This window comes from Eschrichtius robustus, chromosome 14 (assembly GCF_028021215.1).
Source record: "Eschrichtius robustus isolate mEscRob2 chromosome 14, mEscRob2.pri, whole genome shotgun sequence".
NCBI classification, from domain to species: domain Eukaryota; kingdom Metazoa; phylum Chordata; class Mammalia; order Artiodactyla; family Eschrichtiidae; genus Eschrichtius; species Eschrichtius robustus.
In genome coordinates, this window is record NC_090837.1 from 49446503 (window position 1) to 49473442 (window position 26940).

General features: G+C 34.8%; 1 protein-coding gene across 8 annotated transcripts in view; it reads right to left on the bottom strand.

Moving 5' to 3' along the window:
* Nucleotides 1–26940, bottom strand: part of NOL4 (nucleolar protein 4) — a 417003-nt gene that overhangs the window by 39486 nt on the left and 350577 nt on the right. For all 8 annotated transcript variants that reach the window (XM_068562976.1, XM_068562975.1, XM_068562972.1 and 5 more), the window contains one exon: nucleotides 16784–16964. In XM_068562976.1, the coding sequence (XP_068419077.1) occupies nucleotides 16784–16964 (181 nt within the window). The remainder of the gene's footprint in view (nucleotides 1–16783; nucleotides 16965–26940) is intronic.

Sequence of the window (26940 nt, forward strand, 5' to 3'; positions counted from 1 at the left end):
CACCTAAATGGGAAAAGAATTTGAAAAAGAATAGATACATGTATATGTAAAACTAAATCACTTTGCTGTATACTTGAAACCAACACAACATTGTTGGTCACCTATACTCCTATAAAATAAAAAGTTAAAAAAAAGGGCAGAGGAACTAAATAGACATTTTTCCAAAGAAGACATCAAAATGGCTAACAGGTACATTCAGATGCTGAATGTCACTTATCAACAGGGAAAGGCAAATCAAAACCACCTCACATGTGTCAGAATGGCTGTCGAGAAAACAAGCATTGGTAAGGATGTAGAGATAAGGGAATCCTTGTACATTGCTGGTGGTAATGTAAATTGGTTCAGTCACTGTGGAAAAGAGCATGGAGGTTCCTCAAAAAATCAGAACTATCATATCATCCAGCAATTCTACTTCTGGGTATATATCCAAAGGAAATCAAAACAGGATATTGAAGAGATATAACCACTCCCATGTTTATTGCAGCGATATTCACAGCCAGATGTGGAAACAACCTAAGTGGTGTCTGTTAATGGATGAATGGATAAACAAGTAGTGGCATATACATATGAACTACTTGTTTATATACCATTACTTGTGTATCCATATATATACACACACACACACATATATATACACACACAATAGAAAATTATTCAGCCATGAGAAAGAAGGAAATCTTGCCATTTGCAACAACACTGATGGACCTTGAGGGCATTATACTAAGTGAGATGTCAGATAGAGAAAGACAAATACTGTATGATATCACTTGTATGTAAAACCTAAAAAAATCCAAATTCATAAAACATATTGCAGAATGGTGGTTACCGGGGTCTGGAGGGTGGTGGAACTGGGGATATGCTGTTTATGGTTACAAACTTGAAACAAGTAGTAAACAAGGTCTAGAGATCTAATGCACAGCACAGGATGGTAGACAAAAATGCTGTATTTTAAACTTCAAAAATGCTAAGAGACTAGAGCTTAATTGTTTCCACCCCAAAAAAAGAGATGATAATTATTTGACATGCTAGAGGTGTTAGCTAACACTATGGTGGAAATCATATTGCAATATATAAATGTATTAAATCAACAAATTGTACACCTCACACTTACCCAATGTTAAATGTCAGTTATATCTCAATAAAAATAAATGTCCACATTTAATTTACCGTTATCCAAAACTATGAATAAAACAATAACTCAAGTGAAATACAAAGTATTTATATTGAAAGATTATCCTTATTATCTTTTAGTCAATAAAACTTGGAGGTAAAAATATAGATTCAAGGAATGTAGAATTTTAAGAAGCAGTGTTTGGAGACAGAGTGCACATGCCTGCATTCCCTCAGTAATTTCTTATCAAATATTTGCTTTGTCAACAGTCAAGAGATATAAATGTTAAACAGGACCATTCTTATGAATCCAGACAAAATATTTTTTTGTGCATGTGAAGGGAGATGGGATTGATGAAATCAATCCATGGAGGTCAATGTCCTCCTCCAATTTCTCATCTTTGTTTTTAAGTTGCAATGAAAGCAAATTAATATTTTACAGGAAACAGAAGAAATCATGGGAACAGGCCATCGTTGGACAGAGTGGTGGGAGAATAGCCCATGGAAGATGAGGATATGAATGAGGTGATTATTATAAACACACAAGAACATGTCTGCTTGGAAAGATCACACCAAAAATAAACATAGTATGACTTTTCTCCGAATTATAGACACACTGCGTTTATAAATACGTTTTCAGGAACTGTGTTAAGAAAACATGATTATTCCTACCATACTTCTTCAAAGAACAATGAAGAGAAATTTATATTGTCAGAAATAGGATTATTCAACATAGTTTTGGAAGTGCTAGCCACAGCAATCAGAGAAGACAAAGAAATAAAAGGAATCCAAATCGGAAAAGAAGAAGTAAAGCTGTCACTATTTGCAGATGACATGATACTATACATAGAGAATCCTAAAGATGCTACCAGAAAACTCCTAGAGCTAATCAATGAATTTGGTAAAGTAGCAGGATACAAAATTAATGCACAGAAATCTCTTGCATTTCTATACACTAATGACGAAAAATCTGAAAGTGAAATTAAGAAAACACTCCCATTTACCATTGCAACAAAAAGAATAAAATATCTAGGAATAAACCTACCTAAGGAGACAAAAGACCTGTATGCAGAAAATTATAAGACACTGATGAAAGAAATTAAAGATGATACAAATAGATGGAGAGATATACCATGTTCCTGGATTGGAAGAATCAACATTGTGAAAATGACTCTACTACCCAAAGCAATCTACAGATTCAATGCAGTCCCTATCAAACTACCACTGGCATTTTTCACAGAACTAGAACAAAAAATTTCACAATTTGTATGGAAACACAAAAGACCCCGAATAGCCAAAGCAATCTTGAGAACGAAAAATGGAGCTGGGGGAATCAGGCTCCCTGACTTCAGACTATATTACAAAGCTTCAGTAATCAAGACAGTTTGGTACTGGCACAAAAACAGAAATATAGATCAATGGAACAGGATAGAAAGCCCAGAGATAAACCCACACACATATGGTCACCTTATCTTTGATAAAGGTGGCAAGAATATACAGTGGAGAAAAGACAGCCTCTTCAATAAGTGGTGCTGGGAAAATTGGACAGGTACATGTAAAAGTATGAAATTAGAACACTCCCTGACACCATGCACAAAAATAAACTCAAAATGGATTAAAGACCTAAGTGTAAGGGCAGACACTATCAAACTCTTAGAGGAAAACATAGGCAGAACACTCTATGACATACATCACAGCAAGATTCTTTTTGACCCAGCTCCCAGAGAAATGGAAATAAGAACACAAATAAACAAATGGGACCTAATGAAACTTAAAAGCTTTTGCACAGCAAAGGAAACCATAAACAAGACCAAAAGACAACCATCAGAATGGGAGAAAATATTTGCAAATGAAGCAACTGACAAAGGATTAATCTCCAAGATTTACAAGCAGCTCATGCAGCTCAATAACAAAAAAACCAACAACCCAATCCAAAAATGGGCAGAAGACCTAAATAGACATTTCTCCAAAGAAGATATACAGATGGCCTACAGACACATGAAAGAATGCTCAACATCATTAATCATTAGAGAAATGCAAATCAAAACTACAATGAGATATCATCTCACACCGGTCAGAATGGCCATCATCAAAAAATCTAGAAACAATAAATGCTGGAGAGGGTGTGGAGGAAAGGGAACACTCTTGCACTGTTGGTGGGAATGTAAATTGATACAGCCACTATGGAGAACAGTATGGAGGTTCCTGAAAAAACTACAAATAGAACTACCATACGACCCAGCAATCCCAATACTGGGCATATACCCTGAGAAAACCATAGGTCAAAAAGAGTCATGTACCAAAATGTTCATTGCAGCTCTGTTTACAATAGCCAGGACATGGAAGCAACCTAAATGTCCATCGACAGATGAATGGATAAAGAAGATGTGGCACATATATACAATGGAATATTACTCAGCCATAAAAAGAAATGAAATGGAGGTATTTGTAATGAGGTAGATGGAGTTAGAGTCTGTCATACAGAGTGAAGTAAGTCAGAAAGAGAAAAACAAATACAGTATGCTAACACATATATACGGAATCTAAGGAAAAAAAAAAAAAAAAAAAAAAAAAGGCCATGAAGAACCTAGTGGCAAGACGGGAATAAAGACACAGACCTACTAGAGAATGGACTTGAGGATATGGGGAGGGGGTGGGGTGAGATGTGACAGGGTAAGAGAGTGTCATGGACATATATACACTACCAAATGTAAAATAGATAACTAGTGGGAAGCAGCCGCATAGCACAGGGAGATCAGCTCGGTGCTTTGTGACCACCTAGAGGGGTGGGATGGGGAGGGTGGGAAGGAGGGAGATGCAAGAGGGAAGAGAAATGGGAACATATTGTATATGTATAACTGATTCACTTTGTTATAAAGCAGAAGCTAACACACCATTGTAAGGCAATTATACTTCAATAAAGATGTTTTAAAAAAAAAAAAAAAAAAAAAAAAAAAAAAAACAAAAAAAAAAAAAAAGAAATAGGAACCAGAAAAAAAATCCCTAAATATAGAGTAGTGTACAAGCTACCTATAGATATATTCAGAGTACTCAAGAGGATTATATTCCCTAATGGGCTTAAATTACCAGAAATAATTTGTTTCTCCCTGTGACCATAGCGATATTGGTCAGAATGTTAGTCATGACACATTTAATTTTGTAATCTTTTGTTAATTCTGGATCTGAGTGAGTGGACCAAACAGCAGCTCAGGAGGTAAAGTTGCACTGTGTGAATGCACATTCAAGCACATCTACTTCCACAAGTCCTAGCACTTGTACCTGGATGGGAGAAGGGGTTTCAGAAAAAGCCTTTGTATATTAGTCAAGAGCCAAATGTCATTTTAAATGACTGTGTGCCTTGAAATCACAAAAGGAAATATTAGCATTCTAATTGTAATCATACTTGGAATTTGAATTTTTTAACATGCAAGAGAAAAAAAATAAGGCAACTCTGGCCTTCCTACGCTCTTAGGCAGACTCAAGATCTCTAAGGAGGCTAAGGGAGCAGCCCGGTGCCTGTTTCAGAAAGGTGCATCAATACCTGAACCCAGGAAGGAGGAATATAGAAAGTAGCTAATTCAATTTCCATATAGAGAGTGGGATTTCTGACTTCCTAGAAAAGTAGAACATTCTGAACTCCCCAAGAGACCTCCTTCCTGGAGCTGAGAGCAGGCAAGGCCAGGAAACTTTAAGCGGTTTGTTTAGAGAGATTACCAGAGGGCATGTCAAAGTTCAAAGGAGGTTGTTAAGAAAAGCAACCCAAGCCAACCATAATGAACTCATGCCACCTGGAAAGCCCCTGAATGGTATACCAGCAGGCTCAAGAAGAAAGGTCCGAGATTACTAACAAAGTCTTTTCTTTCCATCTCTTCAGTGAGTAGGCACAAACACAAAATTCTCAAGAGGATCTTAAGAGTACATAAGATCCATTTTACTGTAGAGAACAGGCTTTTAGAAAGCTTCTGCCAGAAAGGCCTGATCAATATTGAGCTATAAAACCTATTACATGTGCTGGGCAGTCCAGGGAAAACACAGGGTCACTCACCTCTCTTTTCAGAGCCCTTTCTCTGAGGCTCCCTGATCTACCGAAACCTGCTGGAAGATGTGAGGGCTCAGTCAGATAAACTGAAAGATGCTTCATTTTATTTTGCAGATAATTCATATCATTTTCCAGCAAATGGTTAACATAATTTCCAATCATTAACATTTACAAATAAGCATCATCTCCCTGAAACTCTATGTATCTCAATATACATGTGTGCAAAAAATTCAGCCTCAGTTGAATTCTAAGTTATTATTATAGTATGTAGAAGAGCTGGAAAAACAGAATGAGCTCGGTTTCAAAATTGTGGTCACATTTCAAATATGTGGCGTTTAGGTTTGCTTTCTCGAAATGCATAATTACAAATTCTGTTACAATGAAATTCTCTTAAAATTTGTTTCTGGTTTTAAAGTAATCCCAGCCTATGCCAAAAGGTTTTCAACACCTATGTTACAAGTTATTATTAGCTCTTCTCAGACTGCTAAAATAACTGAAAGTTATTTAAAAGCTGAGTAGTTTGAATTAAAAGCATTACTATTTAAGAATCACCAACTAAGTTTTCATAAGGTTATTCATTGACCTCATTTATTTCATTGAGGAGTGAATGACACATAATTAAATGCAAGGAGCCAATGAAATAAATGTAGAAGAGGTTTTCTGCAATAATAAAACCAACCAAGGGTCAATGCAATGGTGTAGGTGAGACAATTAGAGCCTAGAGTCAGTGCCATTCAATAGAAATTTCTGTGGTGATTGAAGTGTTCTGTGCTGTTCAATACAGTAGCCAATCACCACTTTGGCAGTTGAACACTTGAAATGTGTCCCAGTGTGACGGAGGAACTGAATTTTAAATTTTATTTAATTTTAATTAATTTGAACGTCAATAGCCACATGTAGCTAGTGGCTATCGTACTGGATAGCACAGATGTTGATAAACTTGTATTTGAAAGAAATGCAGAATAATCAAAATGAGGACAATCAGTAGGATTTAAAGTTTGAAAATACTCGGATTCAAAGTCAGGTCATCAAAGGAACACACATGGGAGAAATGGACTTGCTAAGAATAGTTACAATAATTTGGGCACAGTGATGGAAAAATCTCTAGATACAAATGAAGTTCCCACTATGTGCTGTAGAATATGCTTTGACAACTCAGTGAGGTTTACTGGAACTCTACTGAGATATAATAACCGCATAATTCCAATCATGTTGACTTCAATTAGATCACGCAATTTCCTTTCTTCACATACTATGTTATAATCATGTGGCTGGCTCTTCCCCATTGTGTAAAGGACATATGAATTACCCAGAGGGCATTGCTTAACTTCTGTGAACTACTTTAGGCTCTACTCTATAAAGTCATTATCTATCTACACAGTTTTACATAATAGACCTTATGTATTTTTCACACCCGAAAAACACCCAGCTGGTCTCCTGGAGCAAGATGGTTTTTCTCTCCATGCATTTGCACTCCTTGTTTCCACATGGCTAGTGAGCCAGAACAAGTTATTAAGAAGGTAAGGTCAAAGTAAAAAGTATACCTTCCCAGTTCCCTACATAACTATGTTAAACATTTCTTTCCTGAATCAGAGGACTTAAACTGAATACATTTTAAAACAGAACATACATGGGTATTTCAAAATATTTGTCGCAAATATTTGATATGAAATACTTTTCTTCCAGTATTGTGCTCTTTGGAGTATTAAGAGGAAAAGACAACAAACACTAAGAAGATATCCTCAACTTCAACTGACTTTCCCCATGCTCAATTAGATTTAATTAAGTTCTCTAAAGAGGCACAATATCTTATTGAAATGATTTCTCTCTCTGAGTCATTCATTTATCCATTTACTATTCATTGAGCCATAATATAAGATGGTTACCTACTGACACTGATGATATGATAGTCAGAAAAAGTTACCTTGCTTGCCCTCAGACTGTACAATCTAGTAGAAAAAAGAGCACATAATAGGTTAAAAGAGAAAGAGGTATGCCTACAGTGTCATGGGGACATAAAGGAAGTAAAGGTAATGGGTGAAGCAACCAGAAAATAATCATAGAGAAGGTAATAGCTGATACAGATCAGGTGCAGGGGAGGGCATTTCTGTGTGAGATAACCTCAGAAACAGACAATAATATCTGTGGGGGTGAAGAATTCACTCTTAAATAATTAAATATGAGGTTTCTTGGGATACCTGGATCAAGCTATGTGGCAGACAACTGGATATAAAATCTGAAGCTCAAGGCAAAGCATGGAGGAGATTATGCAGCTTTTGGCACATTCTGAAGTTGAAACCATGAGAGTTAGTGGGCTCTCCTTTGAGCAGTGTGCAGAACAAGAGGATTAAATTGACGAGGGAAGGATGCTAGGAGAAACCCAGCAGGGAAGGGCGTGGGTCGAGGGAAAGGACTCAAGGCAGCAGGAGAAGAATTATCTGGTGATCAGGTGACATGGAAGCCAAGAGAGTGGATGTTTCAAGGCTCTAGTTATCGACAGATTCAAATATACCCAAGACATCTGGTAAGATCAAGGGCAAAAAGCACTTTTAGTTTAGCAATAAATGGAATCACTGATAGACTTAACCTGACCAGTTTCAGCCAAATGTTGGCATAAGCAAGTTACAGTAGATTGAAGAGTAAATGGTAGGTGAGGAGTGAAGGCAGTAAATGAACAGAAGCACTCCTTTGAAAATTTCAGATGAGAAGTGATGTTTCAGAATGTTGATGCTGAGGGAGAGCAAGAGCCACACACCAAGCCAGTCACACTATTGTGAACCAGCTCTAGTGTGGTGGTGAATCTTACGGCCAAGCTCCTTTAGGCTCATAATCATAGGCTGTGATCCAAAGCATCTTTACAGCTGACAATCCTCAATATTAGTGAGGAGCAAAGAAGATCACAGATATAAAGATTTGGGCAAACTAGAAATTGCTATACAAAGGTTAGTTATTATGGTCATTACTACAATTTGGTCTTGTTAGATTGCGGTCTGTGTATCAGCCCAGTTTACATGAGGGTTGAAAAACAAATTGAAAAGTCTGCCCGATGGGGTTTGTGGAGAGGAAACATCGGCAGTTAACTTATGCATTATGCATACAATTTAGACTCAATAGATCCAGTGGATGACTGCAGCGAACAATTGCCCTCTTTAGACAGCTCAATGTGAACTTCCTGATAGAAAGAAAGCATTCCAAAGTCCTATGTAATTGGATGTGATAATAATGCCAGGATTGGCTGCTTGCTTGCTTCTCATTTCAGTGGGATGATTTGAATAAGTTCTTTATAAAAACGGTAACTGCTGTCATTTTGATAACACTCCAACTTGAAAATTTGGATTGTTGGGTGCAGACCCTTGCCAGCTCTAAACAAATGGAGGTTGGCTAACAAAGGATTTGAAGCACACCCTTTCCACGCTATGAAGTCTCCAACATGGGCAAGCTTTTACTATTGCTACCATATTCAAACTTAAGCAGGAGTTTATAGAACTCTTTGGAGCCTTCCTCTTTCACCCACAGAATTGTCAACTTCAACCACTGAGCCCTTTGCTTTATCTAAGATAAACCCTTCACCCTGCCATCCAATATATAGCAATAATTCTCTTTGTATTTTTTTTTTTTTGACTTTGGCACTAGGTGTTCTATTTTTAAAAATTTATTCACTCATTAAGCCAATATGATTGAGCACTTACTATATTTCTGGCCTTATTCAAGGGATGAATAAGACAGAGTTCCTGCTTTCAAGGAGTGCACATCTATTTAGGGAAAAATATTTGAAAACACATGTCGTCATAATTCAGTGAGATAAGTGCTAGAAAAAAGGTACATGCAGGAGAGTGATTAATCTTCCAAAGAGTGGAAGAGTGAGTGGCGAGGTAGAGGAGTAAGGTTTCACAGAGGAAGTACGATTTAAATCAGTCTTAAAGGATTTTGATGTTTAGACAAGAGGAGGAGGAATGTTTTATCTTTTTGATCTGTTAGTTTCTTAATGTCAGTGATTCTGCCTTATTCAACTTGTTTTCTCTTAATGCACCAGCTATAGATGGAATGTTTGCATCCCCCTCCCCCCACCAAATTCATTTGCTGAAATCTAATCTTCAGTGTGATGGTATTAGGTGGTAGGGCCTTTGGGAGGTGATTAGGTCATGAGGGTAGAGCCCTCATGAATGAGATTAGTGCCCTTATAAGAAAGAGAAGTCAGAGAGCTCCCTCATTCCTCCACTATGTGAAAGGGGCACAGTGAAAAGATGGTCCTCCATGGAACAGGAAGCAGACTCTCACCAGACAGCAAATCTGCCAGCACCTTAATCATCTTGGACTTCCCAGCCTCCAGAACTGTGAAAAAAATAAATGTCTGTTGTTTAAGCCACCCAGTCTATGCTATTTTTGTTATAGCAGCCCGAACAGACTAAGAAAGTACTTATTACAGTGAATTGAACATGAGAACCCCAAGATATTTGTTAAGTTAAATCCAAATATTTTTAAGGTATCTTTTTCCATTCTTCTGCCTTCACATTCTTCTTGAACATAGTACAACCTGCGGAGTTCATGTTCTTATTACATTAGTTTAAAAGGTTCTGCAAATATTATATCTCCTTCCATCTTTGCCCTCCTGTTTATGCTACCAACTCAAATTACCTCCCAGTTTCTCCATTAATGGTCTGAATTCTGATTGTCTTCATGTGTTTTATAAATTAAGTCAGATGTGTAACTAATTCAACTTGGTCTCTTGAAAGTTGCTGCTCCCTTCCACACTTTTCAGAAGATCTCTACAAATTCTAAAATTAAGTATTCTCAAACTTAGATTAACTGTAGTTGTCAGCCATCAGATATGATGTTGGCATCTCATATCATGCTAATCTTCTGCTATGCCTTTTTAGCTCTCAAGATTTATGTATATGTATATAGTTTTTTCCCCCACAGCTCCAAATCTGTCATAGGGAATGACTATTCTGATGTTTTAAAAATGAAAAACTAAGCTAAAGATAATACCATGTTTAAAAGAATGTTTGGGCTTCCCAGAATTTATGAAGAAGGTCCCCAAATAAAGGGATTTGCAGGTCTGATCAATCTAGGTGCCCTCCTGTGGTTAAAAAAGCAAAAACTAAACAAAATCAAAACAGCAGGAGCCAATACCAGTGTTACAGGTAGAATTTGTTTTTGAGAAGAAATGTTATTTAAAGCTCCTTCACAACATGAAATTAACCATTTGCCTTGCTACCATTACTATAGTCCTTTCTCAAATGTGAGCTAGAGAAACTCTCTTGGGTTTAAGCCTAAAGTTGCTATTTACTTAGACTAGTCTTTGCCTTTCTTTTTCTTTCTTTCTTTTTTATTTTTTCACTCAATTACACTCAGCCCAAGGCCATTGCTCAAAGAAAGCCACCTCATTTTAAATTTGCTGCATGCCATTCTGGTTATTCTGTTACTCGGGTTTCTTCTCAGCAACACACAATCTGAATTGCTCAAAGTTGTTCTTTGTTGTGTCTTTAAGAGATCTTTATCTCGCCATACAAAAAGTCAGAAGACGCATTAACTAAACACCCAAAAAGTCAACCTGTGTGAGCAAGTCATCTAATTTTCCTGGCCTGTTTCTTTCTTAATAGCCTTTAAAAAATAAAGATGTTGCTATCAAATTATTTTTCAAGTCCATTTAGATTCTATCAATCATTCTATGGTGCTGAGGTTTTTTTGGGGGGAGAATTATATACAAGGCAGACCTCATCACAGCACCATAGTACCTACATTCAAACGACAAATTTATAAAAACTGTTTTCTAATAAAACTTTCTATATAAACTGCTCACTTATATGGCTGCATACCTGGAACCTATGCCAGATCTCCTATGTGGCTTTTGACCATCACTGAACAATACAACTGGGGACTGAATACCAGTGTATTGCGATTACACGTGTGTGGGTATGTGTATGTGCACTGTGGTATATGCTTCAAGGGACAAATTCAGGATGCTATTAGCGTTATGGCTATACCTGATCTAGACGTGGAGTTCAAGATTTAAAAATGAGCAATAAATGAGGGATGTAGGGGTAAAAAATGACCAAAGAAAACTTCAGGAGGGAGGACACTGAGGCATGAAGAGCTGGGTAATGTCATTTTTCTAAGAACAATGAGACCCCATAGAAGGGTTTTAGATAACGAAGTAGTATGATCAGATTTTCCTTTTCTTAAAGATTACCTTGGTTTCTCTGTGGAGACTGGGTAGGAGGGCAAGCAAACTTTTGGAGCCCTCCTCGTTAATCATTCATAGCAACATTTTCTCTTTAATTTCCCTCTCAATTTTTACTCTTGATCGGAAGTTGCTCCAAAGTTCTCTCTTCTCTTCTCAAAAAGACTCTCTAAAAATATTCTCACTTCTGTGTTCAATCTTTTCCCTCATTGTATATATTATCTTTCTCCTCACCAGTAGCTCCCTGCCTTTTTCATGAAAACACAACGCTTCCTCCAACTTGCTGAATAAATCAAAGGAGCAAAGTGGGCCACGAAATGTGCAGTCCCACAGGATTCTGCTCAGAAATGTCTCATGATTTGTTTAATGCTCTGTTGTCACCATCTTGAAATTCTTAACTCTTAAATAAGGGGCCCCACATTTTTCATTTGGCATTGGGCTCCCACAATTACTTAGCCATTTATGGAGTAGAGATAAATTATTTTGGTTGTGTTTGAGTAAACATTTGTTCTATACTCTTTTATATGTCATTTCCATGTCCAAAGCTTTGCCCAGTTCGCTTCACTTTTAGTATCAACATGATAAGCTAAGTTACCATTGTCTTTTCCTGATCCTGATATAACATAAATAATTAATATTAGGCAAAATAGACTTTCAAAGAGTTTCTAGATATAAATAGGGATATTTTACAATGATAAAAGCATCAATCCTCTGTCAAGAGGATATAACAATATAAACAATATCTGTACCTAATGACAGAGTGCCAAAATAAATGAAACAGAGCTGTCAGAATTAAAGGCAAAAATAAATAATTCAACAACAGTAGTTGAGATCCCATTACCCTTCTTACAACAATGGATATAAAAAACTAGGTAGCTGATCAACAAGAATATAGAAAACTTGAACAACACTGTAAACCAACTAGGCCTAATACCATTTACAAAATACCCTACTACCAACGGCAGAATATATATACTTCTCAGGTACACGTGGGACATTCTCCAGGCTAGACCATAATCCGGGTCATTAAACCAGCTTCAATAAACGTGAAAGGACTGAAATTATACAAAGCCATTGATAGAAGAAATTTGGGAAATTCACAAATACATGGCAATTAAACAACATACTACTAAATAACCAATGGGCCAAAGAAGAAATGATACAGGAAATTAGAAAATACTTTGAGGTGAATGAAAGCAAAAATATAACATACCAAAAATGTAATGCAGATAAGGCAGTGCTTAGAAGGAAATTTATAGCTGTAAATGCCTGTATACAAAGAGAAAAAAAGACTTGGAATAAATGTCTTAACTTTTCAGGTTAAGACACTGGAAAATAAGAGAAAACTAAACTTAAATGTAAGCAAAATGAAGGATATAATAAATATGGGAGTAGAAATCAATGAAATAGAGAATAGAAAAGCCATAAAGAAAATCAATGAAACCAAATGCTTGCTCTTTGAAGAGATCAAGAAAACTGACAAACCTTTACCCAGAATCACCAAAGAAAGGGGAGAACACTCAAATAACTAGAATCAGAAATGACAATAGGAGCATCATTACTGACCTTACAAAAATAAAAAAAGATTATGAAGGAGCATTATGAACACTTGTATCAATAAATTAAATAACTCAGCTGAATGGACAAGTGCCTGGAAATACACAAACTACTTACCTGACTCAAGAAGAAAGAGACAATATAAGTAGACCTTTAACAAGTAAGTAGAGGTTGATTTAGGAATCAAAAACCTCCCAGAAAAGCCCAGGCACAGATAATATCAGTCCTGGATTCTACCAAACACATAAAGAATATCACTAATTCACAAACTATTCCAAAAAATAGAAAAAATATAGAATAATGTTTTAAGGAAAACATTCCATCTACAATAGCATCACAAAGGGACATATTTAGCAATAAAATTAACAAAAGAAGTGCAAAACTCATACTGTAAATACTATAAGACTTGTTGAGAGAAATTTTAAAAGGTTGAAAGACAGCCCATGTTCAGTCTGTTATTTCCTCAAAATGTTAAACATAGAGCTACAACATATATGAACCAGCAATTCCACTCCCAGGTATATACCCCAAAGAATTGATAACACATATACAGGAACTTTTACATAAACGTTTATAGCAGCATTATTCATAGTAACCCCAAAGTGGAAAAAACCAAGTGCCCATCAGTTGAGCTAAACAATTGATGAATTGCTAAACGCAGTCTGACATATCCATAGAATGGAATATCATTTGGCAATAAAAAAATGAAGCATTGATACATGCTATAAGATAGATGAACCTTGAAAACATCATCTAAGTGAAAGAAGCCAGACACAAAAGACCACATATTGAATGATTCATTCATTTCTATGAAATGTCCAGAATGGGAGAGTTTCTGGAGACAGTAGATTAGTGCTGACCAGGGGCTATCACTTACATCAGTACTCGCTTCCATTATATTCTATTACACAGATGGTCAGCTCATTGGTTTACAATGTGGCCTCTCATGTCAGAACGCTTGTGTCCAAATCCTGGCCCCTCCTTTTATTGTTAAGGAGGGATTTTTGGCAAGTCACTCAACCCTCTGAGCCTCACAAAATAGGTTTCAATCATGTTAGAAAAAAAGAAAGTGGTAGCTAGGCATGATTTTTTCAAGTGGGGGCAAGTTCAGTTTTATAAAAAATTTCCCCCAAATTGCAGAACATATCTCATAGGACTGTATAAGGATTGAATGGAGACTACACTGAAACACCATAATAACACAATAAGTGGTAGTTATTGTTACTAATGTTCTATAAATTAATTTCCTAAGTGAACAATTTTTCAAATCTAAAAAATCTGTGTCAATAAAATCTTTAGTGATGAAACTTTTTTTTCCCCCAATTTTTTGATTTGGTGGTTAAGTTCTGAACTACCTACCAGTTCTTACTTATATAAAATATTTAAAAAGAAGTGTTAGCATTTCCAGCTTTACGGGCTAAAAGAAGGCTTAGCTTTTGTTTATGTTTTCCTTTTCTGGTCTTGGACTTGCTCTTTCCTGCTGATGTGCTGTTCAAATAAAAATAAGAGTTGAAAACAGCTGAGAAGGCTCACTAGCTGGCTTTTGAAAAACTGAATATACACTTAAAACTTAATTTTTTTTTCTGAAATAAGCTGCTTTCTTTTTCTCTTCCACTTCAGGCACCCGTCTTTTGAGCTGGAGGGCAATTGATATAGACTAAATCTCAGTGATCCTGTCCTTACAGGACCTTTAATTTTAAGGCAGACCAAAGACCCCCAGCCTTCCAGCAGAAACACTCCTGAATACACTCGGAGCATGTTTCTAGTATTGTAGAGGTAAGTAATTTTCTAGAGTATATACTCATTTGATACTAATAATGCAATTCCCTCCCAAATATATTAGAAGCTCATCAAGCCTAATTCAAATTTTCAAATTGGTCTTTGTTTCCAGGCATTTTCAGTGGAAAAAGATAGGAAGTATGTTTTTCTTTTAAAACAAAACTACACTGAGCTCTCAATGATACTACCTATTCAAATACAAGATTATGGAGTTTTTGCTTAAACTTATTGATTTCACATCTGTATCTACTTTGCCCTCTGCTGAAAATCCCAGCTTTCGCTGACACCAACATAACTACAAATTTGCTTTAAACTATAATACACAGACAACAGTTGCAAAAGAATAATATCATTACTGAAAATAGTTTAAGGTTTTATCATAAGCTTTCACGCTGTGGTGTCAAATTATGACTTTCGAGATCACTTAGAAAAGTTCCTATCTATGGGGCTGTGCCAACCACTCATTAAACAGATAAAGTTCATTTGCATAATCTTTCTTTCAATATTAGGGATTCTTAAAATCAGATTGTTTAATAATTATGTAAATACGCAAATTGTTTCAAAGTTAAATTTACAAAACAAAGTATGAAAACCAAGTATACTCAGAGAATTCTGGCTTGTATTCCTTTCTTCATACTGTTCCTCCCCCATTCCTGTCTCTACGTAAATTTTAAAAAATTATATGTATCCTTCTTTAATGAATGTTAGCATACTATAAGTACTTTTCACTATCTGGAGTATATAAAGATACCTTACTTTTTATAGCTTCATGTTATTCTCTTATTTGGATGCACTATAATTGAATCAACTAGCCATCTCTTGATGGACATTTTTATTGGTAACCCTTTTTTTGTGCATTTATAAATAACACTGTAACAAACAGCCTTCTGCATATGTCTTCTTGTATTTTTGCCAGTGTATCTTTGAGATAAACTGCTAACGAGATTCCTAAAGAGATTGCTAGGTCGAATGGTAAATGCATATTTAATTTTCCTAGATACTGTCAAGTTTACTTTAAATTTCTGTATTTCTACAAGCAATGCATGAGAGTACTCATTTCCTCCATAGCGCTGTCAAAGGAATATTCGGTAAATATTCAGACTTTTGTTAATCTGACAGAAGCTGCATTTCTCTTATTAGGAGTGGGTTTGAGTAGCTGTATTTAGGGGACATTTGCATTGCTTTCTATGAGAACTGTGTGTTCATATTTCTAGCCTTATTTTTTAAATATGCAGTTTTGAGTATTTCTTTCTTTTTAGAAGACCTTCACGTATTGGCCTACTAACTCTTTGTAGTATAGGAAGCTAATAACTTTTTAGTTTATCACTTAATTTTTACTTTATTTTTTTTTGTCATGCAGAAGTTGTGTCTGTGTGTGTGCATGTGTCTAATTAAACTTATTTTCCCCTAGATTTTAAGTATAGTTTAGGAAAGCTTTTCCTACAACCCAGTTATAAAAAGTTCACCCATGTACTGTATTCCTAATATATGTATGGCTTTATATTACACATTTGGAATTTATTCTGGTATATAAGCTCAAGAAATTCCTAAAAATTTACCAAGCACGAGCCTGTACAAGCTGGTTCCAGTATACCACTCACTGCTGGTGGGACGCGCCATTGTCACTGACAAGCTGTTGGCTGGAGATCCATGGATTGTTTCTGTGTGTTGTTTCAGTTTGTATCTTCTTAGGTATAATGACTGTGTATGTTTCATCAAGTCAATAAAGTTCCTGGTGCCTCAAATTTTCCAAATTAAAAACCTCTTCGAACATTGAGAAAAGGTGTCATTATTTTTGACGAACAGTACATTACAGCTTCAAGGAAAGAATGTATAACTATTTGGTGAAAAAACGTGCTATTCTCCAGTTGAGATTTTTTGAATATAAAACAGCAATCATTCAGTTGCATAATAGTGCTGCTACTTTTAGAAACAGCAACTGAATAGGGAGATGTCCTTGTAGGGAGATGGACATTATGTGTTAAATGGTCTTGTTTTTCACAGATTGGCACTGACTACTGCTTATAACACTTCATTCAATTTTTTTTTCTCAGGTTTAGGGAATTTAATAACCCCAAATGGACACAAAAACATAATATGTAATAAAGACTCACCACTACTAGAAGCATCGTTCAGATTTAGCAGTCCCCCTCCGAGCCCTCTGTAACTATGGTAACTGTAGGTCCCATTTCCGTTGATGTACAACACCTCCTGGGAGCCTGAAACAGCTGAGGTTGAGTAAATGCCCTGGGCCGCCTCTGGTTTACACTGTTTGTCAGCTGGAGAAGATTCATCCTGCAATGACAGTAGTATTTCATTATTTATCAAATCACTGTGCTATTTCACCTTGAACAGGACTATCTTATTGTTATCTACATGTCTGCATTGAACAAGAAGAAAAATATAGTCAACGTTAAGTCAGTACATATGCACATTTTCAACAACTTTGCTGAAAACTAAAAAAAGGAAAGCAAAGTAACAATGTGAGACAGATTGGAGATGGAACAATTTGCAATTTCCAACTGAATTTAAAATTACGTGAAGAGAGTTGTTCACAATAGCCAAGAGAAGGAAGTAACCTAAACGTCCATTGACAAATGAATAAATAAGGAAAATATGGTATATAAATACAATGCAATATTATTCAGGCTCAAGAAAAGAAGAAAATCCTGTCATCTCCTACAACATGGATGAACCTTGAGGACAATGCTAAGTGAACTTAGCCAATCACAAAAAGATAAATATTGCATAATTCCACTTATTTTCGATAAATTAGTCAAGCACATAGAATCAGAAAGTCGAATGGTGGTTGCAACGGTCTGGGGGAGGGGGAGGTGGGGAATTGTTTACTGTGTGATTCAGTCATGCAGGATCGGGGGAGTGGTTCGGGGGAGAGGGAGCTGTTGCACAAAAATGTGCATGTGGTTGACAATATTGGAAATTGTTGGGAGGGTGAACTTTACATTAAAAAATTTTAAAAAAAATTTAAAAAGAACTAGTTAGGTTTAAAAAAATTACATGAAGAGAAATAACAATTTGCAAAAAAAAATTTGCAAAAATTGGCTTTCTTGAAATTCCTTTTTTTTTTTTTTTTTTGTAGTTTGCTCTCTCATGTGCTCTCTCTCTCTCTTTTATTTTATGGCTATAGGAAAATTTATTGTGTGCTGATTCCACACCAGGCCCATTACATGCATCACAACAGCCTGCCAAAGACTTGAGTAAACCCAGGCTTTTCAGCTTGTTTTTCTTTTCTTAAGTTGCACTAGTGTCTACAAACCATGCTTCCAAACTTCTAACCAATGAAAGTTGTATGGACACAAATTATAATTGGCAATAAATTGTATATATGTTCATAGCAAAGCAGATTGAATGAATTTCCCTTCAGCTGTGAGTTTACAAAGTCTAAAATATATACAACATATATGACTTGTCTACTGCATTCTTCATCATTTCTTCTTTTTTTAATACGAAGGAATTAGAAACAGATTTCTAATAAATTCTTAAGAGTGTTTTTCATAATCAGAAGTATTTTTCAGCTTATAAATTTAGAGTGCATGTTTAGGGAAACAAACGTTCAAATACATTTTTTTTTTTTTTTTTTTTTGTGGCATCAAGTACTGGAAAAAGAGGAAAAGTGGAATAAATTTGCTCTATGGACCCAGTAGTATTGCTATAGCCAGAGATATTCTAATCTTTCATGTAGTGAAAGCATTGCCATGTCTATAAGAACTATGAAGTTATGACTTTGCTCTTGTTCTTCTGATCTTTTCAACTATAACTGACCTATTCAACTCTATTACACTCAGCTGTAGATCTTAGACGTGATTTATAAGCTTTTCATCTTTTCATTTCTAGGTAAGTAAGATTATGAAATAAACAGCAAAATTCCTCAATGTAAATTAAACTGAAAATAAGAATTTTCCTAGCATTGCCTTTAAAAAAAAACATGAGCGGATGCAAATTGGTATATGAACTAGAAAGTCTAATTGTAATTCCTTGCATTTAAACCTTAGAAATCCCTGTGAAGGTAAATTACTTTAGAATAACACTCTTTCCTGGGAGAAACTGCATTAAAGAAGGGACCCGTACACAATCAGATTTTATTGGTATCACTGGCTTTACTATTTAGACTGGGAAGACAGGACGTTCCAGATTTTTTTTTTTTCTTAATACTGAAAGTTGCTCTTTGCTAAATACCCAACGGTGGTGGGTTTTAGACTGTGGTTCTCTACCAAAGAAGATAGGGGGCCTTCACCAAATTTACCATTTGTAATATGGACTTTTTCTAAAGATATAACAATATATATGTTTTGGGGTTTTTTTGTACTATGATGAAATTTTATATTACAAATAGTAAGGGAGCTTAAATACTCTAAGATATTGAAGATGATATTTCCAGGAATCTTTGGTTGCTGGAAGCCATAATAAGTAGGTCTAAGGTAAATAATTGTAATAATTACAGTGCTACTGTGAAAAATAACTATTAATAAAGCAACATTAGTGGTACAGAAACATAGCAACGATTTGAATTTTAGAATCTGTAACCAGCTGTCTTTTAAATGGCATGTTACAATGACCGGGTGAGTGGAAAATGGTCTAACCAATGATGATTACCCCTCATGCAGTATCCAAAAGTCTTTCACAAAGGTACAGTAAAATGGTCTCCCATCTATGAGTGCTCATCTCCTCCCTGCCTGGGGATAGATTAATATGTGTATTATTATATATATATATATATATATATATATATATATATATATAATATAATATAATATATATATATATTATATATATATTCTTCCATACTAGAATACAGACATATTTTATATATTTATTGCTTGTGAAATTAGCAAAGTTCATCAGAAGATTGATAGATGAATCTGTGATATTTACATGGGTGAATTTTTTTCACACATATAACTTCTATTTCCTATAAAGTAGTACATCTCAAACTACTCTCCATGGCTTCTGGGGAAATGCCTCAGAGTCTTCCTGAGACTATGGGACAAAGGCATAGAGATATGCTTTCATATTATGTCTTTCCTCTTTACCCAGATGAGCAGCTCTGTCTGCTCTCTTCTACACTCATAAAATCACTGCATCTAAAGCATTATGAAAAACCACTGGGCTGTGCAGTATTCTTTCTGTAGAGGCATGTAGCCATTGCAACTCTGAAAGAAGGCAAATTATTCAATACTTCAAAGCAATTTTGAGGTTCTTGAGAAGGGGCTAGCTTCAAACCCTCAAACAATTCTACCACTAGTGTAACTTCCCAGTTTCCTGATAGAAAACAACTTGGGCAGCATGATAAAATTTGAGTCTCTTGTTTGAGAAAATTCATGGCTATTATGATACATACCCAGTTTATTTTTCTGTGTTTGGAAAATGACAACAGAATATACCCACAGGAGAAGAGTTTCTTAATGATGAAGAAAAAGGGAGAAGGCATTGTCTCCACAATGTTTTCTCTCTGATTCTTTGTATGATAGAATTAATTTGTATTATTAAACGTGTTATTTTTTAAATGTGCCTCAGTCTTTTCATTATTAACTGTTATTCCAAACCACAGTAACTGCACCGAGCAGGCAGATAATTAACCCTATTAATAATCAAAACAGGCCTTGTAGGGAGTCATTTGTAGTCAAACACAGATTTGCACTATTAATGTTTTGGCAGTCCACTATATGTTGAGGAATACAATGTACGAAAATCCCAGTAATATCTGTGCTGCAGTGTATTTTTGGGAGAAGTTTAATATGAAGTTAATTCATGTTTTTCTTGTGAATGATTACTATTATTGGTTTCAAAGAAAGCATAAAAAAATAAGTAAATGACATAAAAAATAAATATCCCCTGGAGTCACATTTTATCTCTGTAAGCAACGTTTAATAAACATTAGTTCCTAAAGTTCTCAAATTTGACAGCTTGCCCCCGAGGTTGCTATGAAGATTATTTTCAAAAGAGGATAATATTAATACGCTACAAGACTGCATACCTAGGCAATGAAGTATATTTTATTCATCAAAAACTAGAAAAAATCCTATCCCAGATTTTATTAGACATATTTCAAATTTTCTTCAAAAAAATTCCATTAAAAAAGATAGCATCGATATGATGGAATGACCATCAGCATTGCACTAGATAATACAGAGTTGTTTTGATTCAGATTTCTTTGATTAAAAATATATAACAGATGAAAGAAACAGTTATGGTGACTTTTATAATTAGGCTTTGGCCTTATCAATAGATATTTCCTTTATGTATATAAGTATGCATCTCAAATTTAGGAAAAAATTGGGCTTAGAATAGGATGGGGGATTACTTACAGATGGATGGCAAGATTGGAATGATTTAGAAGAGTAGGCATTGTCTACTCATTACCCTCTCATCCACACACTATTCGGGAAGATTGGTTTGTACTCCTTTGTACTCTATCCGTAGAAACTGGAAAGGACAAATTTGAGTTTGCTGAACCTGATCTTGTACTTGGACCATACGGATTGAATTCCTAACTTACTTCAGCTGCCTAAGGAATCCTTTACTCAGGTACCTTACATAGACATGTTTTTCAAAATTAAATCTGACTGGTTCCACTCAACTTTTTGACAATAGGTTTCAAAAAAAACATTGCTTTTATATCTCCCAAGAATTCCACTTTTTCTTAGCTTTTATATTCTCTACCATCTGTTAAATATGCTGTATATTTTCATTAACTTTTCTCTGCCTATAAAGATTATCAGAAAATTCCAGTAAAATTTTCTGCTTGATTCAATAATCCAGATACCTTTCTTCTGTTTGCCTTTTACCTTACATTGTTATAGCAATTGGAGTTCGCAAGGCATTTTTGCATCAGTATGGAATTAGATTTTTAGTTCATCACTGAGATGGTCAGGGTACCAGTGATGCACCTTTTTAAGGTACAAAGAAAAACTTGCATAGACCTCAAACAAGCTTATCACTGCAAAATATTAAACACGTGGATAATTCAGGCATCAATTTGCCTGAACTTTTTATTGTTACTAGACTTCTCCTATCTTTACATGTTCTTTGTAGTCTGTCTATAGAAGCATTTTTACTTTAAATTACTGCTCTAAATGTTCTCTTTGCCGTTTAAGCATGGATGAAGGGAGGGAGTGCAATTTATTTCACATATAAACTGCTGGAAAACATCTCTACCTTCTTCTTCCACTTGATAGCAAGTGTTCCAGAACTAAGCACATGTGGCTAAGAGTTTCCAGGGAAATTCATAAAAGATCTGAGAGAACCAGAGCTCTAATTTAAACTGCTTTCCTGCTAAGAAAAAAAAAAACAAAACAGTCTGCACTAGAAGTAAATGTGATTATTACTTGGGATGAGGAGAAGTGATTTATGATGCCATCAAAACACACACACAAACACTCACACATATAACACTCAGGGAGTAGCTTCTTTCATATGGTTAAGAGCACTCATACAGTCTCCACTTGTTGGCCACACAAATGATTAAGATGCCAACACAGAAGACTGTTCTTTGCAAAGACGCTCCCAAACTCACTGAGAAAGATAATAAGGGAAGACATGTTTTGACTAAATCTAAGTAGCCTAATAATAAGATCTGAAATAACAGAGTAAACAGATTTGGTTTCCGACTTAAGAAACCAAAATCATAGCAGGATAGCTTTCACCTAGAGTTTTATCAGTGTTCCCAGAATAGGTTATGTTAACAAACTCTCTTTGTAGCAATATTTACACACACACACACACACACACACACACAGTGACATGATTTTATAAACAATAAATGCTTGCGAACTATTGACTTAAAGAAAAATACAAAATAAATACAGTCCTCAACCTGATATGTAAGGATACATGGCTGGCAAGAAGTAACCCAGTAGCTTGCAAAGCCATCTACTCTAAAATTCTTCCTGATGGCCATAAAGTTTTGTTAGTAAAAACAAAAGCTGAGACTTAGCACTCTTAAATTACAATCTTAAATGTAACACTACACTATTTAGTTATTGACCAAAAAAAATCAAATTTAAAAAACAGATGTCTTTTTTTCTATAGGTTTCTAACACTTAATTTTGAGTTCCATTGTTAATATGACCAAAATGAAAATTTAAAAATAATGTTCCTTTGAGGTCCTAAAATCTGATTGCAGATATAATTTTTTTGGTCATCGGTTTCATATGTGTAGCATAATATTTTTCACCTCAGAAAAATCAGTTTTGACAAAGCAGTACCAAATCGGTATTTTTCACATTAAATTGTAATAAATTTTATGAATAAAAAAGATTTTCTTCTAATCATAGTATCTTTGTTTCTCCTGAGTTCTCATCTTTTAGTTATTTTTTTAAATCTACATTTAAAACAACTCAAAACATCTTTGACAAAAATCCCTTTATTTGCAGTTGGGCTCTTTTGATTAAAAAAAAAAAAAAACTTCCTTAAATCATTTTTTTCTTAATCCCCTTTAATACAATATTCCCTTTTGGTAAGATAGTTGCAATACTCTATCTGGTGATTCTATGGCAGACATGGTTTCTGATATTACCTATATAACTGTTACTCTCAAATTCTCATTTCCAGTTTCTGCCTTCCCTCTGAGGTTCATGCCTGCATTTCCTATTATTCAGTTATGCCCATTTAACACTTTGAAATTAAATTTCTCTTTCCTCCAGACACCCCTTGCAAAAAATTTTAATTAAAAATCAAAACAACACCTGTTCTATTACCAGTGTTTCTTGTTCTAGTTACTGCATCATGCCAAGATTTTTTTCTTCTCTTATACAGGCTTCCCTCAGTCAAACAATAACCAAGCCCTCTCAGCTCCATCTTGGAAATGACCCTTATTGGCATGCATCTGAGAAACACTCATTGCTAATACATAATCCAGAGTACCATAATCCCTCATTTGGGCTATCGTGATAACCCCCTGACCAGTGTTTGCCCCTTCACATCTTGTCCACATCTTCTCAAATGTATCTTTTAAAAATCACTTATGTTGATTTCTCTTTAAAAGTTCCCAAGATTTCTTGTTTCCTAGAGAACAAAACCCAAAGATCCTGGCATCCAAACCCCTTCAGAGTTTGAGAACAATCTTTCCAGCCACATCTTCTGTCACTTCCTCTCTTGCACTCTATACTCTGGTCATAGCTTAAACTGAAAAAATAAATCTTACCAGTGTAATATTCTGAGTCACCTAAATTGCCGCATATGTGCACTGACATGCAGAAAGTTTCTCATCTATAATTATTTTATGTGTCATAGCGTCTGATGATGGTTTGCCATCTAAATTTTAATCTTTTTTCCAAAACTTTCACATATGTATCTAACGATGAATAAGAAACTAAAATTTGCTTAAAAGTTTTTTAGTACTTTTTAGAAAACTTTTGTGTGAAATCAAAAAGTGTTATGTAGGTACAGCAGACTTACGTATGCCCTTCATCAAAAGTAAGGAGGCAAAAGGATGGCATTTTCCTTATAATCTAAATTCCAGATTAACAACTATTCTCCCTAAATCTCTAGTCTATCCCCCAGACACCCTCAAACAAAAGAAGTAGGACCTATTTATTTGAAATTATTGTATCTCTTCTACTGTATACAATTATCTTTATGAAAAAAATGCAAGGAAAGAAAATAGAAAGTAAAAGATGTCATAGAAAGAGAACAAAGACTTCAATTGTATATATAAATTAGTTCTCAGATTGCTAGAGATCAAAGACCTTGAACCAAACATCCTCCTGAAGATGAGGTCTAAAAAAAGCACCAACACAATTATTCTAACAATTAGAAATTTCTCCAAAGCAAGATTCTAAACACTATAGCTATGTTAGAATCTTTAGCTATAAAAATATTACAGTTGAAATCAAATCCAGAACAAATAAGTATTACAGTTGTAATAAAAATTCAGAACAAATATTTTTAGCAATTAAACTTTGAGAAGCACAACAGAGATCAATAATTTTTTTTTTTTTTTTAGAGCAGTTAACCGTTAGTAACTACATAAGAATCCTATTAACATGGTAATGTCAGAAGACTAAGGCTAATACCTGCATAATGGCCAACTAGCATATGATGTTGGGCAGCCTGGAGAGGTGCATTATTTTATCAACAATGTGATCAAATTTGATACATAAAGCAGAGTTTTAAAGGAATTTAATAAGTTTCTGCTAGTTAATTTTAGTCTGATAATAAGATTATATTTTTTATTTTATTTTGTCCACATATAATAACATGTATATATATTATTATTTAATGATAAAATAATCTCATAAGTTTTAGCACTGTTTTTGACTGTAACATTTTTGCTCAGATCAAATAAAATTAACACATGCCACTTCAGAAGATAAATTAAGAGAAACAAACTTTCTTTTCATTTCTGTGAATATCAGTTTTCCCAAAGTACAAGATCAGGCTACAATTTATGTTAAAACTATGGTTGAATACGTTGTCACAAATGGCTACATAAACCGACGAAACTCAGGCCAAGTACTTTAAAAGTGACCTCTCAGATACGATTTATTTATCCCCAATGTCAGTTACCCAAAATCTTCTAGGTATGATTCTGGAAGTCTTTACTACCGGCTTAAGAAAATTAGGCTCAACTGGGAAAAAGAGCTTTGAAAAATACAATGAAAGTTTTTTTAAAAAAAAACTTGGCCATGGCAGACAATTTTCATCTTTTCCTATTTCTTTTTGAGTAAGTAGAAAAACTTGACTAATGATGCTATTTCAACAGGATGTTGGGAGGTAATCATAGGTGGTTTCAAAATTAGAAACAGGTGTGCCAGCATGGTTGAATGAGCAGAACAAAGAACCATCCCTTCCGAATGTCACTCTACATAATAGATTCCTTCACGGCTACTTTTAATGAACATTATGTGCAGTCAGATAATAAACATAATTCCATCTGAATTATATATCTTGAAGGAGCCATATAATTGAGATCTTAATTCCTACACACGTTGAAATAAAAGCTTACAGGTTATTATAATTTAATTTAAACTGGGTGTAAAAATTACCCATCCATTTTGATATTTCAAGTATATTCATTATGAAATAGTCAAACTAAGGTAATTAGAAAAGCCATCAAAATGGTGATGCCTGAATCACAGAGTGATAATGCTTTTATATTTATGTGAAAATAAATTTCAAAGGGAACGTGTACGAAACAACATGAAATGATCTAAAAATAATCTAGTGATGAATTTAAAACGCATCACTTAAGTCTGACTACATGTTGGTGTTATATGTACACATAAATAAAATATGTTTTTTGTTAACTTTCCTCTCCTTAATAATACTGCTTCTGATTTACCATGGATAGTGTTATATGTATATAATGTTCTGATTTACCACGTTGACTGTGGGTGGAGGGTATCTAGTAAGAAGAGAAATATCGTTGTTGACATATTTCTTCAAATATCAGATATAAAGTTTATAATTTTATTTCCATCTACAATGAAAAACTAATTATTCAAGAAGTCAGTAATTTTTAGGAGTTCTGTACTCTAACTTTTCAAACATACACACAAGTAAACCCATTAGTGTTCTTGAACGTACTTGTATTTGAAGAGTAGTGGTAATATCTTCCTTAAGATATTGGATTACTTTACCTTACTCCATAATAAATTTTGGTAGAAACAGTATAACTCAGCTTCTTTTTCCCTTCCATTTTTATTCTCCTGGAGTCTGCTAATTTCCCTGCAAGATTTCATCCTGTTTATGACTTCATCTACCTCTTTACACCAAAGACCTCTAAATCTAAATCTGTAATTAAGACCTTTTCCCAGGTCTGCATTTTCAAATACCTACTGCACATAACTAACTGCATGCCCCACAAGTGCATCCCACTGAGTATGTATGTCAAAATTATACACTTTATCTTCTCCCACTCTTAATTCTCCAGCCATAATTTGCTCTGCCTTCTGAATTCTTGATTTTGATGAATGACACCTTCATCTATCTCTGTAGTCTCCTGAGACAGAGATTTGTGCCATATTCAACAGGCCCCTTTTTTATTATCTCATATGTACAATCCAGGACAAAATCTAATACAGCCATTTTATTTCTTAGTGAATTACTTAAACAATGTTCTATTGAATCCCTTCTATTTACTGGGCTACACATTCAGCAAAGTAGTGGAGATAGATCCTCAGATCCCTGTCTTCAAGGGACCTATAGAGGTATGAGGCAGGGGAGAGAATAGACAAGAAGAAGAAATAAAAAATATAAGTTATAATACTAAGTTCAATAGTGGTAACCATTAAAAATGAAATAAAATAGA